This window comes from Pungitius pungitius, chromosome 20 (assembly GCF_949316345.1).
Source record: "Pungitius pungitius chromosome 20, fPunPun2.1, whole genome shotgun sequence".
Taxonomy (NCBI): domain Eukaryota; kingdom Metazoa; phylum Chordata; class Actinopteri; order Perciformes; family Gasterosteidae; genus Pungitius; species Pungitius pungitius.
The window spans coordinates 3,057,167-3,080,540 of NC_084919.1; the positions used below are offsets into that span (position 1 = coordinate 3,057,167).

General features: G+C 49.5%; 1 protein-coding gene across 2 annotated transcripts; it reads left to right on the forward strand.

Annotated features, from left to right (window-relative positions):
- The first annotated feature begins 1,426 nt into the window (after window positions 1-1,426).
- Window positions 1,427-13,708, forward strand: tmem200a (transmembrane protein 200A). 2 transcript variants are annotated; one of them, XM_037449936.2, is made up of 6 exons: window positions 1,427-1,613; window positions 5,447-5,534; window positions 8,442-8,576; window positions 8,668-8,918; window positions 9,022-9,185; window positions 10,081-13,708. In XM_037449936.2, exons 3-6 carry the CDS (start codon window positions 8,449-8,451, stop codon window positions 11,179-11,181), a joined length of 1,644 nt encoding a protein of 547 aa, XP_037305833.2. In that variant the 5' UTR covers window positions 1,427-1,613; window positions 5,447-5,534; window positions 8,442-8,448; the 3' UTR covers window positions 11,182-13,708. The 2 variants fall into 2 exon arrangements, with proteins under 2 accessions (XP_037305833.2, XP_037305832.2); XM_037449935.2 differs by lacking the exon at window positions 5,447-5,534 and having other exon boundaries at window positions 10,081-13,707.
- Window positions 13,709-23,374: the final 9,666 nt, after the last annotated feature.

Consider the following 23,374-nt stretch of genomic DNA (forward strand, 5'->3'; position numbering starts at 1 on the left):
ACAACACCAAGTGGGCTTGTAAAAGAGAAATACCACAGTCAACAAATAAGGATGTGTTTTTCCCTCTCCCCTTTTCTCCCACACTCTCTCTCTTCCTCCACCCCCCCCCCCCCTCTCTCCCTGTGCAGCCCTGTGTTTTCATTTCGATCCACGACGGAATGTAAACACAGCGGAAGACTGACGGCTGAACTCCGACAACCAATCTCGGATGTCTAATTGGGAACCTTACAGTCTGAGCAGCAGAGTGTGTGTGTGTGTGTGTGTGTGTGTGTGTGTGTGTGTGTGTGGTGCACGCAGGGTGTTATACGGTTGGGGTCAGGGGGTTCAAGGTCCAGCACAGCGTCCTATAGTAGCACATGTTCATCTGTAGTAACCCTCTGCCCCCCCCCCCCCCAGGGGTGCTGTAGTGCCAACCAGCCATCTGACCAAATGATGCTCTTTGAGCTGTGTGTGTGTGTGTGTGTGTGTGTGTGTGTGAAACATCTGAAACGTTTTTGTAAGCCCCCCCCCCCCCCCCCCCCTCCTCTCTGTAAAGTTAAACCAAAAAGGCAAAGCATCGTTGAGCCTCCAGCTGTGTGCACCTCGTGCACGTCTCACATGAACACGCACGGAGTGACAACGCTGCAGACGCACTTTGACGCGTCGCATTGGTCGCCGCAGGAATGTTGGGTTTCCGGCGCTCTCTCCTCCGCTGCTTCCACGTTTAGAATCACCAGCTGATCCATTTTCTCCCCCGCTGAGCATCACCAAAGGCTCCTCGCGCTGTCTCCCCCTCCCCTCCCCCCCGTGTCGTCTGCACAGAACACAGAAAAACGCACGCAAACAAAACCACGCACGCGTAAATCCTGCTATAGCGCGCATGCAAAAAAAACGCCCCCCCCCACTCTCTCTCTCTCTCTCTCTCTAACACACACGCACACAGACGCGCGCGCACACAAACGCCGCCTCAGTGAAAGCCCCTCACATTCCCACAAGCGCATTGGAGGAATTGGATGAAGCTGCCGCGTCGCGCTCTCTCTCTCTCTCTCTCCGGCACAAAGACGCGCTCCCTGGAAGCAACAACTCGCTTCAGAGGGTTTCTGAAGAGAGTTTCATCTGTTTCTTTACTCTCCTTGGACGTGAAATCAAGTTTCCGGACGCGCATTTCGGGGATCGGGGGGGGGGGGGGGTTACGCGTTCCGGTGGAGACACCCGGGAGGGAACTTCACGTCAGCGGCTTTTCTCGTCTTTTCTCGCCACTGAGACGAGGGACATTTCTCCGCGGGGGAATTAACCTTTTTCTTTTTCTTTTTTTCCTGTCCAGCGTCCAACGACTGTCGGTCGGCGGGGTGTTTTTAGGGATTTTCCTTGACGCGTTAAAAAAAAAAAAAAAAGAGGAGCGCCCCTCATTGTCCCGCAGCGCACGTCCCCCCCCCCCCCCCCCCCCTCCAGATGACGGACATAAAGACATAAAGTCAACAACAGAGACACTTGAACTGTGCCCACCCTGTATGGAGCTCAGCTGCTTCCTCGACTGCTGGAAGATGGCTTTTTTCTTCCCCCCAGGGTGCAGGATAAGCTCCCCCCCATGCCAGAGGGCACTGTGGCAGTGACACATCCGGGTCTTTACAAAGGTAAGATCTCTCAAGCGCCTCAGTCTTATTCGTGTTTTATTCCCCTCCATATTTAATGACGTTTTGTTTAATATTTGATGGAAAAGGGAAGTTTAGCAGGCGAGCTGGTAATCCATCGACCTTCTTTGAACACGGATTACGACGGATATGACTCCGTTATAATGTATGATCACGTGTGTTCTGTATTTATTGATTGATTTACTGTGATTGCAATACTATCTGTTCATTGGGTTTAATACTGAATTTGAGTGCATTATAAATAACGTCTGTTACCCAACATGGTGTTAATGTCAATGCCTTCAAGGCTGGGTCAAAGGTCATCATTAAAACGCGGAGTGTACCTTTGGTCATTAAACAACATCTTTATCTTTGCATGTTCAAAACTATGCATAATATTCCTGGCAAAGGAGACATTTCTCTAGATAACAGCATTTATATTTGTGTAAATAACCATCCAACACAGGGTTTTAAGACTTATAAAGTAGAGTCCATTCTTTAAATGTCATCGACTCTCTCTCCCTGATCGAAAAATGCAGAAACTGCCTCTTACTCTACTGAAGTCCATCTTCAAAGGTTTTTCTTTGTTGCAACGTGAAGCCCTGAAGTAGTGCACACATGGGAGCTGCGTGTTCCTTATTGATCGGCTTCCATGCGTGATGTCACAAAATCCTTCAGTCAGACTCAAGGTGAGCACAGAGAGAAGGAGCCTCCAGTGTCACTGCACAAACATCCCTCTGGAGACTCAAGTTCAAACCTCAAACATCACTCAAGGGAAGCAGAAACGATCAAACCCCATTTCTCTTTTTTTTTTTTTTTTCTTCCTGGGGGAGGCTTTCACACAACAGAGGCTCTGGTGCTGGTTTTGTTTTCTTTAGTGTGATTTAAGGTTCGGCTGAGAGCTGTTTGAAGAACGAGGATGACTCACTGAGCCAAATGTCTCCTAGTGAGACATCCTCTGCCACCAAACGCTTCACGCATGTAAGTTTAATTGGAGCATCAGCAGGAAGTCAGGCGACATATCGGCTAATCCTCCTTCACACACATCCAGTAACTGGATAATCCTGTTAAAAAACAGAAACAAGGTTGTTGTTTTTTTTAAATGGAAGATAAGCATTTGATACTGTTCCTGTCCTCAGCCGGGTTGCTTAAAGTATTTAAACCAGGAAATGATGCGACGCAATTTAGGTCACTGCTGGAAAGTTTAGATTCGGAGCTTTCCAATGCACAAAGCAGGCGAACTTTACATTATGTGGTTGGCTCTCGCGTTTATCTCATTATTCAAGTGGGAAGTATAGGCTTGTGCGCTTTTTTTTTTCGACGCCAGACAAAGCAGATGTAAACTTGTCTGCATAATGGCCGACGCCGATTTGAACGCAGCGCAATCAACCCGAGTAACTCAAAACAGCTGCGTCCACGTGCGCATTAGGGTTCAATTTAGGGTTTTTTTAAAATGTGCAGTGTGTAGGATTTGGCAGCATCCAGAAGAACTCCGGGGGCCCACGCCAGGAAAAAAAAAAAAGAAAAACAAGTGAAAAGGCAAATGGGCTTTTCTCCAGCGAGTGTTTGGTTTGTCTGTGCTGGGCTTCATTTACTCTGGACTGGTAATATAAACAGTGTATTCAAATTCCTTGGCGTGTTACCGCTCAAAGGAGACCATAAAAATGCATAGTACCCTCCTGGAGGACGAGTTTTACTGATTCATGTTATGTACGTTTTTTTTCTTCTTTTTTCCCACGGGATATTGATTCAAAGTTTAAATAATGACGTCCAAACTTTTACATCGAGGGTTGCCACAAAAAGTGAATTAGAGAATGATTCATCCCCACTTTCTGTCTCGGCTGGGAACGTTCTCAAGGACAAATTAAACACAAGCTATAAATGCTAATAGAAGCACTGAGAGGAATTCAATTACTTGTGATGGAGAGTGGGCCCAAACAATGACCCCAAAAAAAGGTTCCAAAGACTGCAGCTCGAGCCTCAGGATGAGTGGAGTGGGGGGGGGGGGGGCGGGGGGGGGGGCAGAGTGAGTCATTTTTGTTATAATCAACATGGGATCATGGCGGTAAACACACACACACACACACACGCCTGGCTGATGATTCAAATCAGACTTAATTCTTTTGAGTGGAGCTAAATTAATCACCGGAGGCAATGACACACAACTGAGTCAGTGTGAAGGATGCAAGACCGAGGAAACGATAAGTAAGGCGGCGAAGAGGACGAAGAGGACGTGGCGCCCAAGCGCTTCATCAGAAAGCGTGCTGGCGAATAAAAAAAAAAAAAAGGTCGGCAGGAAAAGCCAGAGTGACATACTGTCCAGACCGACCGGTGAGTCACCGGAGAGTCCGTGGAGTAACGCTGTCTGTTTGTCTTCTGCTCGTTGCTCTTCCTCCGGACTCACGGGTTTCCTCCTTCATCTCCTCGGTGGGTGACGGGCGGAGAGGAGCTATAGCAGAACCCCCGGGTCGGGTCTCCTGCGCAAAAAACCGTGACGTGACATGAGAGGTCCTGCACAGGTGCTTTCACTTAGGCCCGATTAGAGCTTCAGGACTGTGTGTGTGTGTGTGTGTGTGTCCAATCCAATCCACTTTATTTGTATAGCACAGTTTAAACAAACAGCAAGGTTACCCAAGCCCTCTACAGAGATACATAGAAACACACCGAAGACCACATCAGCTCTCACGGTGAATCAAAAGCCAGCAATTAAAAATATGTTTTTAATCGAGATTTGAAACTGTCTGAGGCGTGAGATGCAATTTGGGTTCATGCGGATATAAGGTGCGTTACAAGGAACTACCTGCATACGTTACAATAGTCCAAACGGTCGAAATAAAAAGCATGAATCACTCGCTCAAAATATTGAGCAGGTTTAATTTTAGCTAAAAGCCTCAATTGATAAATTGTGTGTATGTGTGTACTGGAAAATGTTGTTGTGTTGGCAACATCACGTAACTCACAACTCGCAGCACATAGCGATGAAATCTACTCAAAATCTACTCGAAATCTACTCGACACATGTTTTTATTTGTTATTTTCTCCGTTTTGAGTTGATTAATCATCGTCTGGTAACGTGATTGCGGACCCGTTTTTTTGGAAAACTCCTCTTCGTTGTCGTGTCGATGGAAGCTGTGAAAACATTTTTTATTTTTTTTCCCCCACTCTGCTGCCAAAAAAAAATGATCACGTTGTCGAGTTGTTTGTGTTCCTGAGATAAAACCTGCAAAGCACCAAAAGCAAACGTGAACACTGGTAAAAAGGGATCGCGTGAACTTCTCCTATTAAACGCTCCGTGCTTTTAGGGGACAAAAGCATTTTTTGGCCAACTGCTATTTGGCAAAGTGATCGTTTTTTTTAACATTAAATGTGCTGAAACATGCAAAACATATACAATAACTAGATAGTAAACTATGCCATACTATTTTACACTATATTGTGATGCTATATTGTACTTTGGTATGTTTTTGAGATTTTATTTGAACAACAAGAAATCAAATTTGAAGCACATAACATTAAAAAGGGTTATTACTGAACTCGGCCGTGATGGAGGGGAACGAAGCACTCAAGTGTGACCTGGACAGGATCAAATATTGTTTTCCACCATCATTACTCAAAGGGAACCAGAAAGTAATTTACACGCTCCAAACTCAATTTTATCTGCTATGCTTTGGAATAATCGCTCTTAATGGTGTTGTTTCAAAGGGGCCCCCACGTGTTTGTGTTCCAGCTCCATTTATATTCTGCCGGGTGACCTGAACTACACACCGGGGGGGTTTCTCCTCCCATTAAGATCTCCATTAAAATCCAGCCAAAACGTTGTATTTGACATTGAATAGAGCGCCGTGGCCTCGGCTCACTGTACGAAGGGAGACGGGATGGATCTCCACCTCAGAGGCCTCTCCTTGTGACGCGTCAGACGGAGAGGTGAGTTGTTTCAGACTTCACTTCTCTCAGCCTGCTTCTTCTGGCTCAGTCCAAACAGTCTCTGGAGTTTGTTACGTTCACATCAAAGCTTCTCCCCCCCCCAGTTTCCCCCCCCCCCACTGGTCGTCTGCCTCTGGACTTTAGCAGAAGGCCAGGTGTGGACCACCTGGGACAAGAGGCCTCAAAGCACTAAAATTTCCCTTAAGTCAAAATCAAAATGCGATGCATTGTTATTCATTAAACTAAGCATCATGTTATGATTGGTCCACCTTGCAGGGACAGTGTGCTCACAATGCCTCTCTTTTGCTTGAGGCAAATATTTGAATAGAGGCTTGTAACACATTAAGGTAGCGCTACCAAGCCTTTCCTTTCACCTCCCCCGCCCCTCCCTCCATGCAGTCTCCTCACCCTCCCTCTCAGTCCTGCATCCTTGAGATTGATGGAGTGAGATCATCCCAAACCGTCTTTGCACAGCATCACAATAGGAATCAAAGCGCCGCGTCGCTAACAACTTTTAGCGTTATCGAGGTACACCTGTCATTTTTTTGCACATCTGGCGGTTGCTATAGAAACGTGTGTGTCACCCGGCAGCGGGCACATGTAGTTGCTATAGGGACAACGCGTCACGTGACGCCTCCTACGGCCCCCGACACCGCGGGAGAGGTGTGGAGGGGGGGGGGGGGGGGACCTTTGCTCTGTGAGATGTGTGTAAACGTTTCAAATGTAGCAAAACAAATCCTCTCTCCAAGGGGCGAGGAAACGGCGAATATATTTCCATAGTGAGCACGTGCAAATAAACATTCAGTCATTTTGTAATTGTTGTGGGGGGGGGGGGGGGGGGGGGGGAATCACAGGATGGCTAATTCATGATTTAATAAGGTCTCATTTTCGCGGTAGAAAAGGGAGCGACATGCCAGGTGGAGGCATTAATATTCATACAGTGTGTATGATATAAATAAACTTTTCGCGGTTTGGTCGTCACGGCAGCGTTTGAGTTCTCTGCACTTTGTTAGAACTACACATGGCCTGTTTTCAGCCTCCGTTCCATCACCACTGGCTGGGAAAAGCACTCTCTTTTATTGTCCTACCCGACCATCAAACCCCAACTTCTCTGGCTGAAAATAGCTTTTCATCATTGTTCTTTACTCCATTTTTCCAGTCATGACTCAGTAACCCACCCTGCTGCACTGACGGAGTTAAGTGCCTCTACAGCCCTTTTGCTCTTCTTTTTTTGTTGTTGTTGCATCTTCTCTTCCTGTACTCCTGCTGTCCCTTTCCTCTCTCCTTTCCCTCCACTCCCATCCGTCCTTTTCTCATCTTCCGGGTAAACTGAGAAAATCTCTCCATCTGCTCTCGCAACACTGAGTGGGTTCCTGTTTGACGCACACCAAGCGAGCGAAAGGAGAGATTCAAGTAGAGAGACACAGAGAGAGAGAGAGAGAGAGAGAGCAGTGTTTGTCCTTGTCTTGATTCACCATCTGTGGTAAAGCACTAGTAGCACCGACCAGGCGATCGACGCGACAGAATCGTTGAGATGTGAGGAGGGGAAACGAGGGGAGGAGGAGGGAATTTTTAATACAAGTTGCCTTGTCTGATCTTGAATCTTAAAGCAGATTTTGTCGCTTTATGATTTGGTGAAAGAGAGAAGGGAGGGAGGAAGGTGAACGTGACCAAAATTAAATTAAATCAAATTTAGAAACGGATAAAGAAATAGATCTCCAGAGGGGTGTGGTGGGGGTCAAACAGAAAGAAAACCAGTAAAGTTGGCTGGAAGAAAAGGAGGTTAAAGGCAAAAAGAGGGAAATAATTATTTCCGGGTCAGGAGCGGAATGCATGAGCACAGAGACTCAGGGAGCGAGTGCTCTTAGAGGAAGCACGAGATGTGGAAGCAAAGGGGAGAGAGGAATTTAAAATATAGCCAGACGAAGGTCAGGGGTGTGTTGTTGTTCCCATGCTATATCTGTCACAGACACGCACACACACACACGCACACATAAACGTGCACACGGCCCAGAAAGCTCGAATACTTCAGAACCACTTTGGTACTTACCCCCCCTGACACAACACTTTTCCCCCCGACCCGATCGGAATAGCTATCAGAAAGAAATAAACCAAAGAACGACTTGGTGAAGGATTTGCAAACCGCAGTCGTTTTTTTATATTTCCCCCTCGGATGGTCGTGTTCTGAAGCAGACGTGACATCACGGCACTGAACAAAAAAAACAGTCAATTAATCTGCAGCAGTGACGTAAGTTTGCCAGAATTGGCTGTGAAGAGGAATACGTGAAATAGCCGTCAAACTTGGATATTCCACATTAAATAATGGTTTGTTTAATCCTCTTAGAGCTAACCGGGACAATGCTAATGTTCATGTGAGCCCAGATTAACAGGCATTTAAAACCAAATGAAGGCTGCCGGAATGAGCTTGTGTTTGTTTTCTACCCCTCTTTCCTTTAAGAACTATTAATAGACATCTGAGCAGCTGGTGAGACTAGGATTCATATTCATATTATGTCATAATTGCGACACTGTAACGCCGCCAGTGACGTATTTGTGTTCAAGTGAACAAACCAGTATCCAAGGTGTGTTGGTTTTCCTTCTGCTTTAATAAATCCCGTCACCTGGCTGGGGTGTGCGCTCCCCTTTTTGTGCGTCTGCGTCTCGCTGTCACTGCACCTTCTGTGAAAAACCACGCTGGCGGCGTGACGCGCTTTTCGCGGGGAAAATCACCTGCGGCGTCCTCAGGCGTCTCTCTGCCTGCGGCCGTAAGGTGTCTCACGGAAGGAAGGAGGCAAATGCAGCTTCCCGGGTTGTGGGAGGAGTCTGCAGACGGCCCCGTGCATCACCTGGCAACAGGGCGCGCACAGAGCAGGGCAGGTGTGTTCACCTCTGGTGTGATTTCTGCAGGTGAAGTATGACCGCAGCAGCAGGTGTGCTGACCGGCTTGGCCAAGCTCAAACGCCAAGACTCGGCCCGCTCTCAGCACCGCCCCCCGTCCGCAGCACCCGGCCTGGGAAGCTCCGCCCCGGAATCCGCCCCCAGGTAACCCCCCTCCCCCCCCCCCTCCAAAAAAAGATTGTGCATTTTCTGAATACACGTCCCCCCCCCCCCCCCCCGTGTCTGTTTTACTCAGAAAGCGGAAGCGGCGCACCGACGTGGTGGTGGTGCGCGGCAGGCTCCGCCTCTACTCGGCCTCCGGCTTCTTCCTCCTGCTGGGGTTGGTCATCTTGGCCGCGGGGATCGCCATGGCGACGCTGGGTTACTGGCCGCACAGAGCGCCGGCCGGAGGAGGAGGAGGAGGGGGAGGGCCGAGGGCGGCGGCCGAGGAGGAGGCCGCCCCGGACGAGGACGCGGCGGCCCCCGGCAGGAGTCGCGACGCGCAAGGCGAGTGAGCCGAGGACGGTTGAACGTTGACCTCAAAACGACGAAGGTTCCGGTGCGTCGGTTCTTGAACGTGAGTCGGGTTTCTCTCTTCTCGTCACAACAGGTGCCATCTCCAAGCGCACCGCCGGCGCCCTCACGCGCTTCCTGGAGCAGCATCGGCACTCGGAGAGGATGAAGATGTTCGGGCCCTTCACCATGGGCATTGGGATTTTCATCTTCATCTGCGCCAACGCCATACTCCATGAAAACAGGGACAGGGAAACCAAGGTAGGCAGCATAAAATGTCTCACTGTGTCACTTCCTGTTCTTCTTCCTGTTTTATTTTGTAGTTTCATGTCAACTTGTGTCCCTGGGTTAGCTTCACTTCCTGCCTTGTCCTGTGATTGCCTGATTGTTTCCACCTGTGTCCAATCACCTGCACCTCCCTAGTGTATTTAAGCCCTGTGTGCCTGTTGTCCCCTGTCGCGTCATTGTTGAGTGTCCACGGCACGCTGTTGGTTGTGCACGTCTGCCCCGCCCCGCCCCGCCCTGCCCTGCCCTGCCCTAGCCTGGCCTGGCCTTGTCTTTGATTAAAGAGCACTTTTTGGAAGCATGGAAACGCTGCGTTTGAGTCCTGCCTCCCTCCGCACCAGCAGCAACTACGCACCCGACACACTGTCTCCCCCCGGCAACAGAGAAACAAAACGCTGGAGTGGCCCAGTGCACGTGTTGGCCAACAAGATCAAAACAGTTTGGATCAGAATCACTGACTTGTGGTACAAATGGGTTCTTCAAAAGGCCACAAAGGCCACATTTCAAACAGGGTTTTCAATTGTAAAAACACAAAACCTGAGTCAACAGAAGATGTCGTTAATATCCCCCCCCCCCCCCGCAATTACGTATTCACCAATTGCTTCAACCTGTTTCAGTTCTTCCTACTGTCGCTACGAAATGAAGGGCAGGCACAGAGTCATCCATATTCATCCTCTGCACACAACTAACATGCAAATCACATTACCAGCAACCTCGTTCCTTCCCTGTCACTGCGCTGCCGACTCTCTGATCACATTTGCTCTTATGCCCCTCACTCCATTCCTTGATTTGATTCACCCTTCCCTCCTTCCTTACCCGTTTTTTTACTAACGATGCATTCCTCCCCCCCCCCCCCCCCCCCCCGCTGTAGATTATCCACATGCGAGACATGTACTCCACCGTCATCGACATCCATCGCCTGCGGCGGAGGGAGCAGAAGCAGCAGCACCTGCGCGACAGCGCCTACGCCAGAGAAGTCGGGGAGCTCCGGGCTGAAAGCGCGGCCCGGCTGGCGTTCTCCTCTCGGGCCGGAGAGGAAGGGTCCGCGCAGGAGGAGGAGGAGGAGGCGGAGGAGGAGGCGGTGCTGTTAGGAGGGGACGAGGAGTTCCGGGCACGGGGCGGGCAGGCTCGGCTGGATTGCAGCTTCGCGGGGCTGCTGGCGCCCCTCTACAAGGACCGCCCCCTGAGGGGGGGGGCCCGCCCGGACCCGGCGCGCCACCAGTGGTCCGTGGAGGGCGACCGGGAGAAGGGAGGACACCACGCGCGCTCCATCGTCTCCTCCTCCATCTCTGCGTTCACCCTGCCCGTCATAAAACTCAACAACTGCGTCATCGACGAGCCGGAGATGGAGGCGATCACCGAGGAGGAGAGGGGGGGTGGGGGGGGGCGCCGGGACGGAGGCAGGTCGCAGCCACCCAGCTCCGCGGAGTCGCTGGTGGTTCCCGCGGCGTCCGTCGCCAAGGCCTCCAAGCCGCCGGCCCTGCACCGCAGCAACTCCGCCTCCTCTTCCTCCCACTGCTCCTCCGTCTCCTCCTGCTCCCTCTCGCCGGCTCCCTCCTCCACCTCGGGCTGCTGGCTCTCCCCGGGGGCGGCGAGGAGCGACTTCGGCTCCAACTCCTCCCTGCACATGCTCGGCAGCCACTCCAAGTCCCTGGACCTGGAGCGCAGGCCCAGCGTGCTCAGCGTGCACCCGGAGCAGCGGAAGCACCCCAGCTGGCCCCGCCTCGACCGTAGCAACAGTACCCATAGCAACGGCGGCCACCGGGGCAGCAGCAAGGGCTACAAGCGGCTGGAGGACAGGGAGGAGCAAGGGGAGCGGCTGCTGGATGCGGCGGCCGCGGCGGCGAGGCGGGAATACAGCCGGCGGGAGAAGCTGCTGATGATTTCCAGGTCGCACAACAATCTGAGCTTCGAGCGCGACGAGTTCAACAGCGGCGCCCTGAAGAGGGGCAGCTCGGAGACGCGGTTCTGAAGAAGGTTCGAGGGCAGCCGTGGAAAGGACTCGAGGAAAGCGCCGTTTCCAAGACACTGTTTCTGAGCGGCGGGATTGAGATTGGTAAAAAAAAGAAAGAAAGAAAAAAGGACCTTCAAAGGTTCAGGCCTCAGGCCAGTAAAGAGCTGAATGCTCACTGCAGGTGCTGCATCCGACCCTGACCTGTGACCTCTGTGGACGGTGCTACAGGGATCAATAAAAACACAAATCACACCACAACACGCGTGTACTTCCGACAGGATCTTGAGATGATGAAAAACGGGCTTTTTTTTATTCCAGCAGCACAATAAGGACACACTGGGAGCGCTTTGAGCAGGTTTCTTCCTCAGTGGGGAGCGGCGACACAAAAGGCCAATTTATTATAACCAGGTCCAGGCACATCCTGAGAAATGATATATTTATGTATATATTTATTTTGTTTTATATAATAGCGTGGTGCGGCATAGCGACGAGGCTCTGAAGTTCAAAATATAGTGTGTGTGTGTGTGTGTGTGTTAGCTCTGCTTGAGTTCAAATGTAAAATGTCCTTTTATCACCTGTGATTCCTTTCAACCCGCCAAAAGCCCGACATTAATCACGTCTGAGGCATTTCTAAAAGATGAATTAATTAATTAAAAAAATGGATTAAGAGAAGTGCCATTGATTAGTTTTAGGTCCGTAACATTTGCACTTTTGCAAGTTATTGTAAAAGGGAGTGATTTAAGTCCATTGCAGGCGAGCCAACAGTTAGTCACCATGGACACATTTATCTTGTGCTGTCTGAGGATCGCATTGATTTTTTATTTTTTTTTGGTCTGCCACAGCTGAAATTTATTGTGCTTTTCTGTAAGTCTCACAATGACAAAAAAAACGCACAACGTCCTGTTGAGGAGAAGTGCCACTCTGCCGGCTCGGTTCACTTTGTCTCCGCGCCTCAAATGAAGTGTGTAGAATGCAAACAAAAAGCTACGATCTACAGAATGGGAGCATCCACATAGACCCGCGTAGGCCCACAATGCAATGCGCTGGAATTGTACGGCGTTTGGTCACAGCGGTGCAAAATGGGGATAAAACGGAAACGTTTCTCGCTTCTGAGATCTCGCTGCGTGAGAAGAGAACGTTTCTTCATTCCCACCTTCTGATTGGTTTAAGTATCACAAGCGTCCGTCATGCAGTGAAGGGAGCAGCCTCTGACACATCGCAGCCCTTTTTAACTTTTCGCATCGTAGAGGCATAATTTACACTGTTTTTGTCAGACTTTAAAAAGCAGTTTGATTCTATTTTGTCGTGCAACGTTTTACATTTACAATCGATTCTCGAAAAAAGCTAAATATAATCTTCAGGGGTCGGGGGGGGGGGGGGGGCACGACGCACCACTAAACACCAGTTGTAAACTGTAAAAAGGTTTGATGAGTTGATTTTGATTATATTGTAATAGAGGTGTTTTTTTGCTTCGAGAGCTTGTTTAAAGGTGAACGTCTGGCTGAGCACACCGCAAATAAAATGAACAGTTTCATACTTAATGCCGCTCACTGCATCTGTATTTAGAAGAGAGGGTTTTTAACACGGCCTGTCAATCAAGCACCAAAAAGGAGATGTCATTTCCTTTTTTTTTGTAAAAATATAAACTATGTTGCTCTTTGCATACGACATCTGCTGGGGCAATGTTCACCAGGTGATGCCGATGGCAGGTTTTTGAGTTAAAGGGAGTTCAGTGTGAAGGAACCAGACCTCCTCATTAACCGGCTCCCAGACGAACGAAACAAATAAATAGTATTTTCACTGAGAGGAGTTTTGTCCCGAGTGTGTTTAACCACCACTGAGACCCGGGCGATGATTCACACACACAGGAGCGCTGTTCAGGGGTCAGTACATGCGCGCGCACACACACACACACACACACACACACGCCGTCTGACATCACACCTAAAACACTCCAAGCACATGATTAATTCCTCTTTTTTTCCCTTTCTTTCTTTTTTCTTTGTCCCCTGGATCCAAAACAATAATGAAAGGTCTGTCAATGATCGCATGCTCCACAGCTGTGTGCGAACAACACACACACACACACACACGAGGACCGAGTGTGTTATTAACGTCACACCACAAATGCATGTTCCTCCTCAAATGCAAACGCATCCAAAAGAGGCTGCGGACGCCGCCTCATCCTCCGTGTATCTGACGGCACGGAAGGTCATGTATATTTCATAAGTGACCCCTTCGGAGATGAAGGACACTGAGATCGCTCTTCAGTGAGACTTCAATGTCAACATGAGAAATATTGACCTCCAGTCTCTCCTGTGAGGCCATTCACATGCCCTTCTTTTTTTTTTTTTTTTTTTACCCCCCAGTGCTTCGTCACGGCACAAAAAGCACCACGTCACTACATTTCGGTCGTCACGGCAGATGGGCGAGTGACGTGAGCACTTCAAAGGCTTCCCAGCGATCCATGCGTGAAGTGAACGCGGGAGGCCTCTTTGTGGCCCTCCGAGGCTTCGGGCGGGTGGCGCGGCCGCATCTCGGGGTTTCCCGCGAGGCTCCTCTCGGGCGAGCCGATGTGTTTCCGACAGACGCGCTCGCTCCTCTCTCTCACCTCCTCGCGCCGCGTGGAGCCCGAGGCGCCCCGCGGCGTGCGGCGGGATGACACGATGTGCCCGAGGCAGGAGGAGGTAGACATTTCCATTGTTTTTATTGATGTGAAGAAACACAGTTATCACTATTTGTTACACAAGTATCCCAGGGACAGTATCCGGGGGATGGGGTCTCCTTATTGTTGGTTATTTTGGTGTCTCTGAAACGTTTTGTGGCCACATGAAAAACAGAATTATTCTTTTTCCCCACGAAAACCTCAATACATTTGCTGCTTGGAGTCTGCAAGCAGAGAGAGGATGACTCCTTCCTTAATGCACTCAGTTCCTTCTTCTCCCCCGATGAGACGCGGTTTGTTTTCACGCTTGTGGTGGATTCTGAGAACCAGGGTGGAGATTGTTGCGTTGTTTTGGTGTGCGCGTGTTTTTTTTTTGCCAGCGATAACAGCTGATGTGGGGGCAGTTTACTCCCTAATCGGCTCACAGATAGACTAATTACCGTGGCACATCTGGAGGGCGATTTGAAAGCTTTGCAGATTGAGCGGAGGAGGAGGAGGAGGAGGAGCACGACGAGGGAGATCTGCGATCAGCACCGCTGCCTCAGGTCGAGGAGAGGAGACGGAAAAACGTATATTCTGCCACAGGTTCCAAATCCCTTTCCTTCACACCTCCCCGCCACGTGGTCTCAACATCGCGTTGACCCCCCTGCCCCCCCCTGCGGTGTGCGGTGTCCGTGCATCTCTCCGCGCGCGATGGGGGTCCCAGCCCCGGTTGCCATAGCAGCCCACGCAACGTACTAAAGAAGGAAGGCAGCGCAGTAATGATGTAAATGAGCCTGGAGACTCCTCCCACTGGCAAGCGTGCGGGGGGAGGGGGGGGGGGGGGGCGCCGTCAGTTGGGGCCGTGATGGTGGAAGCAATCACCATTTTTAAGCATCGCACCGCTCTCATGTCCTGGGGCCTGGCCTTGACCTTTTCACCTTTCGTCCTCGAAAAAAACCCATCACAGGATTTATCACTACGCCGCGTGAAATATGAAGAGCAATTTAGGAGCTTTGACGGGATGAGGAGGGGGGGGGGGTGGGGGAGGGCGGGGGGTGACCTGACAAAAAACACACCTGTCACTCACCATGCATATAATAGGGAAGCCTTTATACAATTTAAATGGGTGAGTTATATAAATATAAGCCCCCCCCCCTCCTCCTCCTCCGCCTCCCGCCCCCATACGAATGGAAAATACGGTGGAGAAAGTTAAGGCTTGTGTGAATTTCTCATCATCTTCAGATAAACACAAGGAATGGGCTTCGTATTAAGCCAATAAAACCTGACTGTGTCGTGAGAACAAACCAGACAGCAGTCTTTGCTTTTACAGCAGTCGCTAAAAAAGAAGAAGAAGAAAAGAAAAGAATCAACTATGGCATGACGACGAGGAGAAAATGCTCTAACGGATCTCAGCAGAAAACCCGAGGCCTCCGTCATTGGACGCAGGTAGCGCGCCAGCACCAGGTGAGTCACCGGCGGGCATCTGCTCCGCTTCTGCTTCGCACATTCAGCCTCCGCCCTTCTGCTTCTCCACACCCCCCCCTCCCCCCCCCACCCTCCATCCTCGGTCCTTTGTCCTCCCTTTGGTCCTTCTAGTTAAGGCGGAGAGCGGTGAACTGCGAGGCCCGACCGCTTTAATGCGCAGCTCGCTGCTACTCAGACACACACGCGTGTGTGTGTGTGTGTGTGCAGAGAGCTGCTAACGAGCCCACTGTGATGGGAGATCACAGTTGGGGGGGGGGGGGGCGTGATGGGAAATCACAGTGGTGCAAGAGGCGAGAGGAGAAAACTGTCAAGAGCGATACCGTTTACGTTATGCATCGCCCTTGTGCTTTGACATCGTCAATCACTTTACCATGGAGTCAGCGAATATCAAATGACGGAGAAGGAAGAGGAACTATTCAACGGACGGGATGAGAGGTCGAAGCGCTGAGAGGACAGGAGCAGAGAGACAGAGGACCCCGGGGGGGGGGGGGGGCGTTAAGACGTTCTGGACGGTTTCATCCTCGAGTGGAGATCGAGGGAGCCAGATCGGCAGAGAGGAGAGGTCACACAACTAGCTCTGTGTGTGTGTCTGTGTGTGTGTGTGTGTGTGTGTGTGTGTGGGACTCATCTGAGTCAGAGAATCAGCAAACTAAAAGCCTTTTCATCACACACACACACACACGCATTTCAATGTCTGCATTAAGTATCTTATGTTGTAGCAGGCAACACATACACACACACACACAGACACACACACACACACACGCAGACACACACACACGCAGACAAACACAGAGCTGATGTTACAGCCCTGCAGGATGATGTTTGGTCTCTGTCCTCATTAATAAACTACAGTTCATGCATGAATGAACTAATCTCTCTTTCTGTTTGTGTGTGTGTGTGTGTGTGTGTGTGTGTGTGTGTGTGTGAAGCGGGAGAGTTAAAAATAAAACTCTGTGTAGTTTTGTGCCGCTTGCGTGTCTTCATTGTGTCCTATTTCACGTGTGTACTAACTGTGATAATTCACACACAAAGGCACTCACACATGTATGAATGTGGACTCGAGTGTGCGTGCGTTAAAAAGTTTAAACGCCCCCTGCTGCACTTCCTGTCTCCGCGGGCATCATCTGCCTACCCAACCAATCAGGAGGAAGCATCCCACATCCCTCTTAACGAGCCAATTAAATTAGTGCTGCTGAGAGGAAGGACCTGGGGGCACTCACCCCCCCCCCCCCATACCCCATATTCTGCTCCTCTCTTTTATTCTTCTCTCTCTCTTTCTCTCACTATCGCCCCCCCCATCTGTGGCCTCCGCGGCTGTTTGTCTCTCTCTCTCTCTCTCTCTCTCTCTCTCTTTCTCTCTCTCTCTCTCTCTCTCTCTCTTTCGCTCTGATTTGCACCCTGGTCCTGGTTTTGACCGGCTTAATTGGGCCCGTCACGTCATCCGTCTCGCTGCAGAGAGCTGGATTATGGATCTGGCGATATGAGACACACACACACACACACACACAGAATTTGCTGCATTGTACCATTAGAGCAAAAGGACGAGATGATCACAGACAGTTTGATGCCGCTTCGAAACTACTTTAATCAACGTCATAAAATGAGCGACAGATCAATTGACCACGTGCAAGTTCAAAGCAACAGACTTTTTCGAGGGAGATTATACAGTAAACGCTGAGAGAAGTTCTCCACCTGACAGGCGGGCGGGCGGGGGGGGGGGGGGGGGGGGGGGACAGATCCGCTCTGTACGAACAGATCTCCACGCAGTGGAGCAGATGGGACAGCAAGCACAGAGAAGAAGAAGAAGATCATCGTGATGCCGGTTTCTGCTCCAACATGCTGACGGTGGGCTGGATGGCCGGCACAAATGGCAGGAGTCCACGATCCAACAGAACCAGCTGCTGCGATGAAACTGTTTTCTACTGACACACGTGGTAAAGAAATGCACCGCATCAACACCGAAGGCCAACGTGAAACGGGAGATTGTTGCGGATGGTGAACGAGCCCGGAAACCACAGCAACGGACCCAAGGAGGAGATGGAGCTTCAGATGATTGTGTCCCTGAACAAATGATGACAAAACCCGCGCTCCTTCTCCGCCAGCAACAAAGCATCTGTGCTGTGTTTTCCTGGCCTGCATTTCAATGGGAGGAAATGACACAACATCTGATTTTGTCACTGTGCATTTAGATCAAAGGCTGTGCTCCAGATCTGAGAGGGTGGGGGGGGGGGGGGGGGTAATATATATATATTTAAACAGGACTGGTCTAAAAGCCTCCAGAGGGAATCCTAGAGGCTGCGCTGACCCTTTGGTGTTTGTAAAGGACCTTTATTCAACACTCAGGCCATTGGATACACATGTTTTTAATGCTGGTGGCATTAGTGACATCTTTCATCAGTTCATACAACAGTTCTTTTTCTTACAAAGATCCGAGGTAGGTTCACTATGACCCGATTACAGTGCGACAACGATGACTCTGTGGAAACATGAATGATGGATGTTTGATTCTGCCAAGAAAGGATGTCGAGCTGAGTCCAGGTTTGAATGAGAGTCAGAAAACGAGACTGGAATGAAATTGTCTCGATTAGCATCGACCGAGACGGAGAAGCATCCGTCTCATCGTGTCTCCAGCTGTCTCCATAATTGGTTCATCTGCAATGACTCTCACACACACACACACACACACACACAACCCTAAGTGCCTCTAAATGTTCATAGAGTTGTCCTTTGGTTAAAAGCAGCAATTACTTCGGCTTTCTGAACACACGCGGTGTTTGAAAATTGTCGTTTAGCCGCATTAGTTGCCACAGTTACACGTTTTTATAACTGAGTCAGGATCATCTCAAGCGTTTAAAATCACGACAAAAAAAAGCAAAAGAAAAAACGGCCATGTTTGCATTCAAATCTTCTTCAGGTGGGAAAAAGCAGCAGCAACATGCAGAATGCCAGTGCTAACGCTAACGTGTATGCTAATGCTAGCTGCACAGGTATCTACATTTTGGACAGGTTCGCCTCCTTCCAACACCTCGGGGGGGGGGGGGGAACAAGTACAACTTTGGCGCTTTTGTGTTCCCGCCACCGGCTCAAAATCCACAAGAGAAGGGCTCGAGAGCCTGAGAGTCTACGCAGAGCGAGCAGGTAGCTTCATGGTCCTCCTCGCTGTAGGCCAACGTGAATCCTGAAAGAGTCGTGTATGAATTCTCAAAGCGAATAAATAACGAACGCATCCACTTGGCGTGGAACACTCGGCCCCCGGAGGAGAGCGACGCCGCGGCGCGTTCATCTCTCATTGATGACTGAATCCGCTCAGAACAAACACACACACACACACACACACACGATGAGACTCGAGTTAACCTTGATGCACGTCCATTTTTCTTTTCTCGCTCCGATCTAAAGCACTTTTTTTCAGAGACACACACAGACACACTGACCCCAAAACACCAATGTATTTCACAGAGTTATGATTTACACACAGAGCAGCCTACAACACAACAGTTGTGTTGTGTATTTGTGTGTGTGTGTGTGTGTGGACACACAACTTTGACTCGGACTTCAAACTGTCCAATGAAGGTGGAAATGCTGCAATGAATCCGATTTAATATCCTGTATGTTACAAACTCTCTATTTACCTCACGTTTGAAAAAAAAACCCCAAGGGATTAAAATACTTGGAATGCAAATTAAAAAAAATTAGAATCTCATTTAAAGTGTAGATCCTCCCGTTACTTCTCTGTGGCATCTAGGCAATAACTAGAAACAAGCCCCGTGATGATGATGATGATGATGGACAGCCGACTGAGCTAATTGCGAACGAGGCCTCCTCGAAAACAGAACAACACGTGCAGCGAGGCTCGCTGGTACCATCGACCACTGCCGCCAAACACAGGCCAGTGTGAGCAATAAAACGGCAGAAGGCAGTAATCTGTGATCTCTAATATAAAGTAATATCATGTAATGTAATGGCAGGAAACACAAGGCTGTGTTTACATGTTTTAAATCATATTTAATGACTTGAGCACTAATGTTACCGTGCGTTCCAGATGTTTAATGAAAAGTGTAGACGCCGTTATTGCAAAACGGTAGTTATGTACTTTTTATATGGATTTATAGCGTCACATGCTCTATTTCTGCTGGGATTTATTACCTCAGCGGAACATTTTTCATATGATAGATAAGCTTTCTTCATCTTTCCGCTGCTGTCCAGACCCCAAAATGTCTTTCCTTTCCTCATTTTTCTACAACAAATTCACCTGCAAAAGTCGCTTTTTAAAAAAAAAATCTCTTTCCCACTCGGTCGGCTCCTCACAATCCTTCATTCCTTCTCTCTCTCTCTCTCATCTTCTCTATCACACCTCTGCAAGTCCTCTGCCAGATTACTAATAACAGAGAAAGAGGATTATAGACACCGTGATCCTCTGTTTGATCCTCAATGAATTCCTCAACAGATTCTTCTTGTTTTAGAGGAACCACACGGGACCAAACTATTCAGTGGGGTAGATTCGAATAATTTGAGTTTTTCTGCGGGCGGCGGATCTTCCACCTGCTACAGATTATACGTTTACATATCAAGCTTTTTGGCCATGTTGGCGGAGTGTGGTTCGTTCTCCCCTGAGGATGAATTCCTCTGACATTAGGGCTCTGCTGCCAGCGACACGTTTCAATTATCGCCCGTTAGCAGCAGACGGGGCTTTTCAAATAAACGTCCGTCTCCACTGGGGACGTCTGAATCAGGTTTAGGCAATAAAACTACTTAACTAGGTTTAAAAGAATACATGAAAAGAAGTCACTTGGGTTGAAATGACTGCTAAGTGCCACTACCGACGAAAAGCAACAAATAAACATGCAGATAAAGGAGTTTAATGCCACCTCTCCAGCTGCGAATAAAACATCTGCAAAGCAGGACCCCCCCCCCCCCCCCCCACCCATGTTGTATGGGCGCAGGTGGTTTGAGATGAAACAGACTGCATGGGGGTTATCTCTACTGGCAGAATTAGCATGTTAGCGTGCCGATTCTCTTAGCATTTGGCTCCGAGGCGCCTACAAAGAGACGCCCCCGGGTGGCGACGCGCGCGCATCGCAGTCTCCCGGACGACGACCCCGCCTGACATCACAGCTCCCATAGCAACCCAACCCAAAAGGCCCGCCACCTGTCTCTGAATATTGAAATCGGGGGGGGGGGGGGGGGGGGGGGGGGGGGAGATGAAAGGACCAAAAGGGGAGAGGACTCGGCATTAGAGAAGAGGGAGGAACACACGGAAGAGTGAAACCGAGACGGGTCGGGCGTTTAATCCCATTTCCCATCTTCCTCTTCTTATCTCTGCTCTCTCTCTCTCTCTCTCTCTCTCTGTCTCTCCTCGGCTTCCTCTCCTTCCCCCCCCCTCCTCAGTAGAAGAGCATCACCGGGGGATTGGATAACCTTTGAGTCCATTCGTTTAATCCCTCACACACACACACACACGTATCCTCTCTCTTTGTGTGTCTGCCTCCCTCCTTGTTCTCCATTAGCCCTTTTAGCCCTTGTTTTGCCCGTGAACGTGTGACTCAAATTTCAAAGTAACTAATACGAGAGTCAATTACAAGCCCCCCCCCCCCACCCCCCCCAACACATCACCGCTCTCTGAGACCAACGGGTGTTTATGAATGGAACAATCAAAGCTTTTATCCTTTAGCTCCATTCCCCCCCCCCCCCTTTGCTCAAGTCTTTGAGGTTAAGTGTTGAATTGCCAGAAAGCAGCTGCACTGTTTCTGCCCTTTTTAACGTCTCTTTTTTTTTTTACCACATTTACGGGCTTGCTCCAGGTGAGCTCGAGTATTTCGTCCACTCCCATTTTATGTGTTGAATTGGAAAAACTGACTAATGATCAATAACATGAGTCGGGTGGAGTTAAGGCCTCTCCGTCTCAAGCCTCCGACAACCAGTCACGTCCATTTATGTCTCTCCAAAATATCCCCGTGTGATCTTAAATGTGATTGTGTGTGTGTGTGTGTGTGTGTCTGTATACACACAGTGTTGCTGATGAGGACCCTTTGCCTCCGTTTGCCACGTTTGTGTGAACGTACGAAGGATGCTGACGACCTTGGCGGTCCTGATGCTAAATCGTTGTCGTGGCAACGGAATCAGCTCGCCCCCCCACCCCCCCCCCCCCCCCGCCGCCATGTGCCGGCCTCTCCATCTGCTTCATTATCCTCCGTCCTCACCCCTGTTCCTCCCCTTGTCTTCCGTTCCTCTCGGGTTTAATTCAACATAGACCGGCCTCGGTGAAATTAAACATGCGGGGGCACTCTCTCTCTCTCTCTCTCTCTCTCTCTCTCTCTCTCTCTCTCTCTCTCTCTCCCTCCCTCCCTCTCCGGCTTTGTCTTGCGTCCACTTTGCTTCCCGTTTCTCACCCGTCCTCCCCCATGTGTCATTCCCTTAGGTCTCTCTTCCTCTCTCTCTCTCTCTCTCACATCCGCCCACCAGGTCCCTCTCTCATGTTTTCCCCATCGTCTCTTCGCGGATATTCCTCCTCTGTCTCGTCCCCTCTTGAAGCCACATCTTAATTAACAGCTGATTATAAATAAACACACACACACACACACACACCTCTGTCCTGTCAATTCCTCTGGACCTCCATGGCTGACTGTGATGAATTTAATTAGCAGCAGTCACAATGCCAAACACTTGACCGCCTGTTTGCCGTCCTCACTTTCATCACTTTTCACTCTCCCTCCGTCTCACACTTCCGCCCACAGTCCTTTCTCGTGTTTTTTTTTGTGTGTGTTCCCCACCCCCCTCGCCACTGTTCTCTCAGCAGCTCCACTCTCCCCGGACACACGTTATCATTCGACTTCGTTACCAACAGTGAACGGCTGTCCTGATGTTCTGCCTCCTTTTAGGTTCACGCACTGCCAGCTGATCACCATTTCGTTTGTCCCTATCTCTTTGTCCTTTGCGGTTCAGCTTTAAAATTCAACCCCCCAGGATGTGGATGTGTGTCAGAGAGAGAGAGAGAGAAAGCGGTGATGCACTCGATCACCTGGAAGGAAAAAAAACCTGCAGGAACATCTCAGAAGAACCGGGTGGTTTTGTGTTTTCCTGTTTCTCTATGTTGCCATCTTCCCTCTGCTGTTTTTCTTGATTTATTCCTTACAATAAAAAGGCAGAAACTTTTCCATTTAGATTCACTTTTTATTTTTTTTTACCCCTTTTACTTAATCATTTGTTAGGTGAGAAATGGACCTTTATGATTCATAATATGTGATAACACTTATCCAAGGAGAGTCCGATTTAAACGTTAATGTCTGCGGTATTTTTGAGATAACAGCCACCGGTCTGGTCCTCTCTGTGTGTTTACGCGCAGTATTAAATAATTAAATAAATTTAAAAAATCAATAACCATCAATAAGGCCAACTAGCTCATTTAGGAGCAAGCTAAAGAGGTATCCGCTTTAACATACACACATGCGTTTCCCTAAAATGAAATTCTTCCACAGAAAGTGGGAGAGAGAATCCGCCTGGACTCCCCGAGGAGGTATTTGTCATCTTTAGTGAACTCCAGCAGAGCGTCTGCCATTCGTAGCTGAATGTCACACGTTTCGCACAGTGCCGGAAGCGGCAAATCTCATTAACAAAAGACCCGGTAACTATGGCAATGAGCATCCTCCACGAAAGCCCGGTGTAACTCACGCACACACACACACACACAAAAAGAGGCCAAGAGGTTGCTATGACAACTGGAGGGAAAACAACAAAAGGGAGAGGAAAAGTTGCAGACGTGCATATCACATGAATGTCTTTAAAAGAACGGATGTAAAACCGGGTTGTTTGGCTAAGTCTCTGTTTCCATCCTCGTCCTCTGCTCCCAGCATGCAACGCTCACACCGGCGCCGACTCCAGCTCCATCTCATCTGTGCCAGGAGGCTTTGCTTTGCACTTAGAACATGAAAAACCCAGACGCTCTTGAGTTCCTGAGATCATCTGGACAACTGACGCATGAATCATGTTTACCATCAGCTTACAGAGAACACCGCGTATCTCCGCCCAACGTTGACTTTGACACGTCATTAAAGCTTTCCCAACAGCGACGGTTTGACT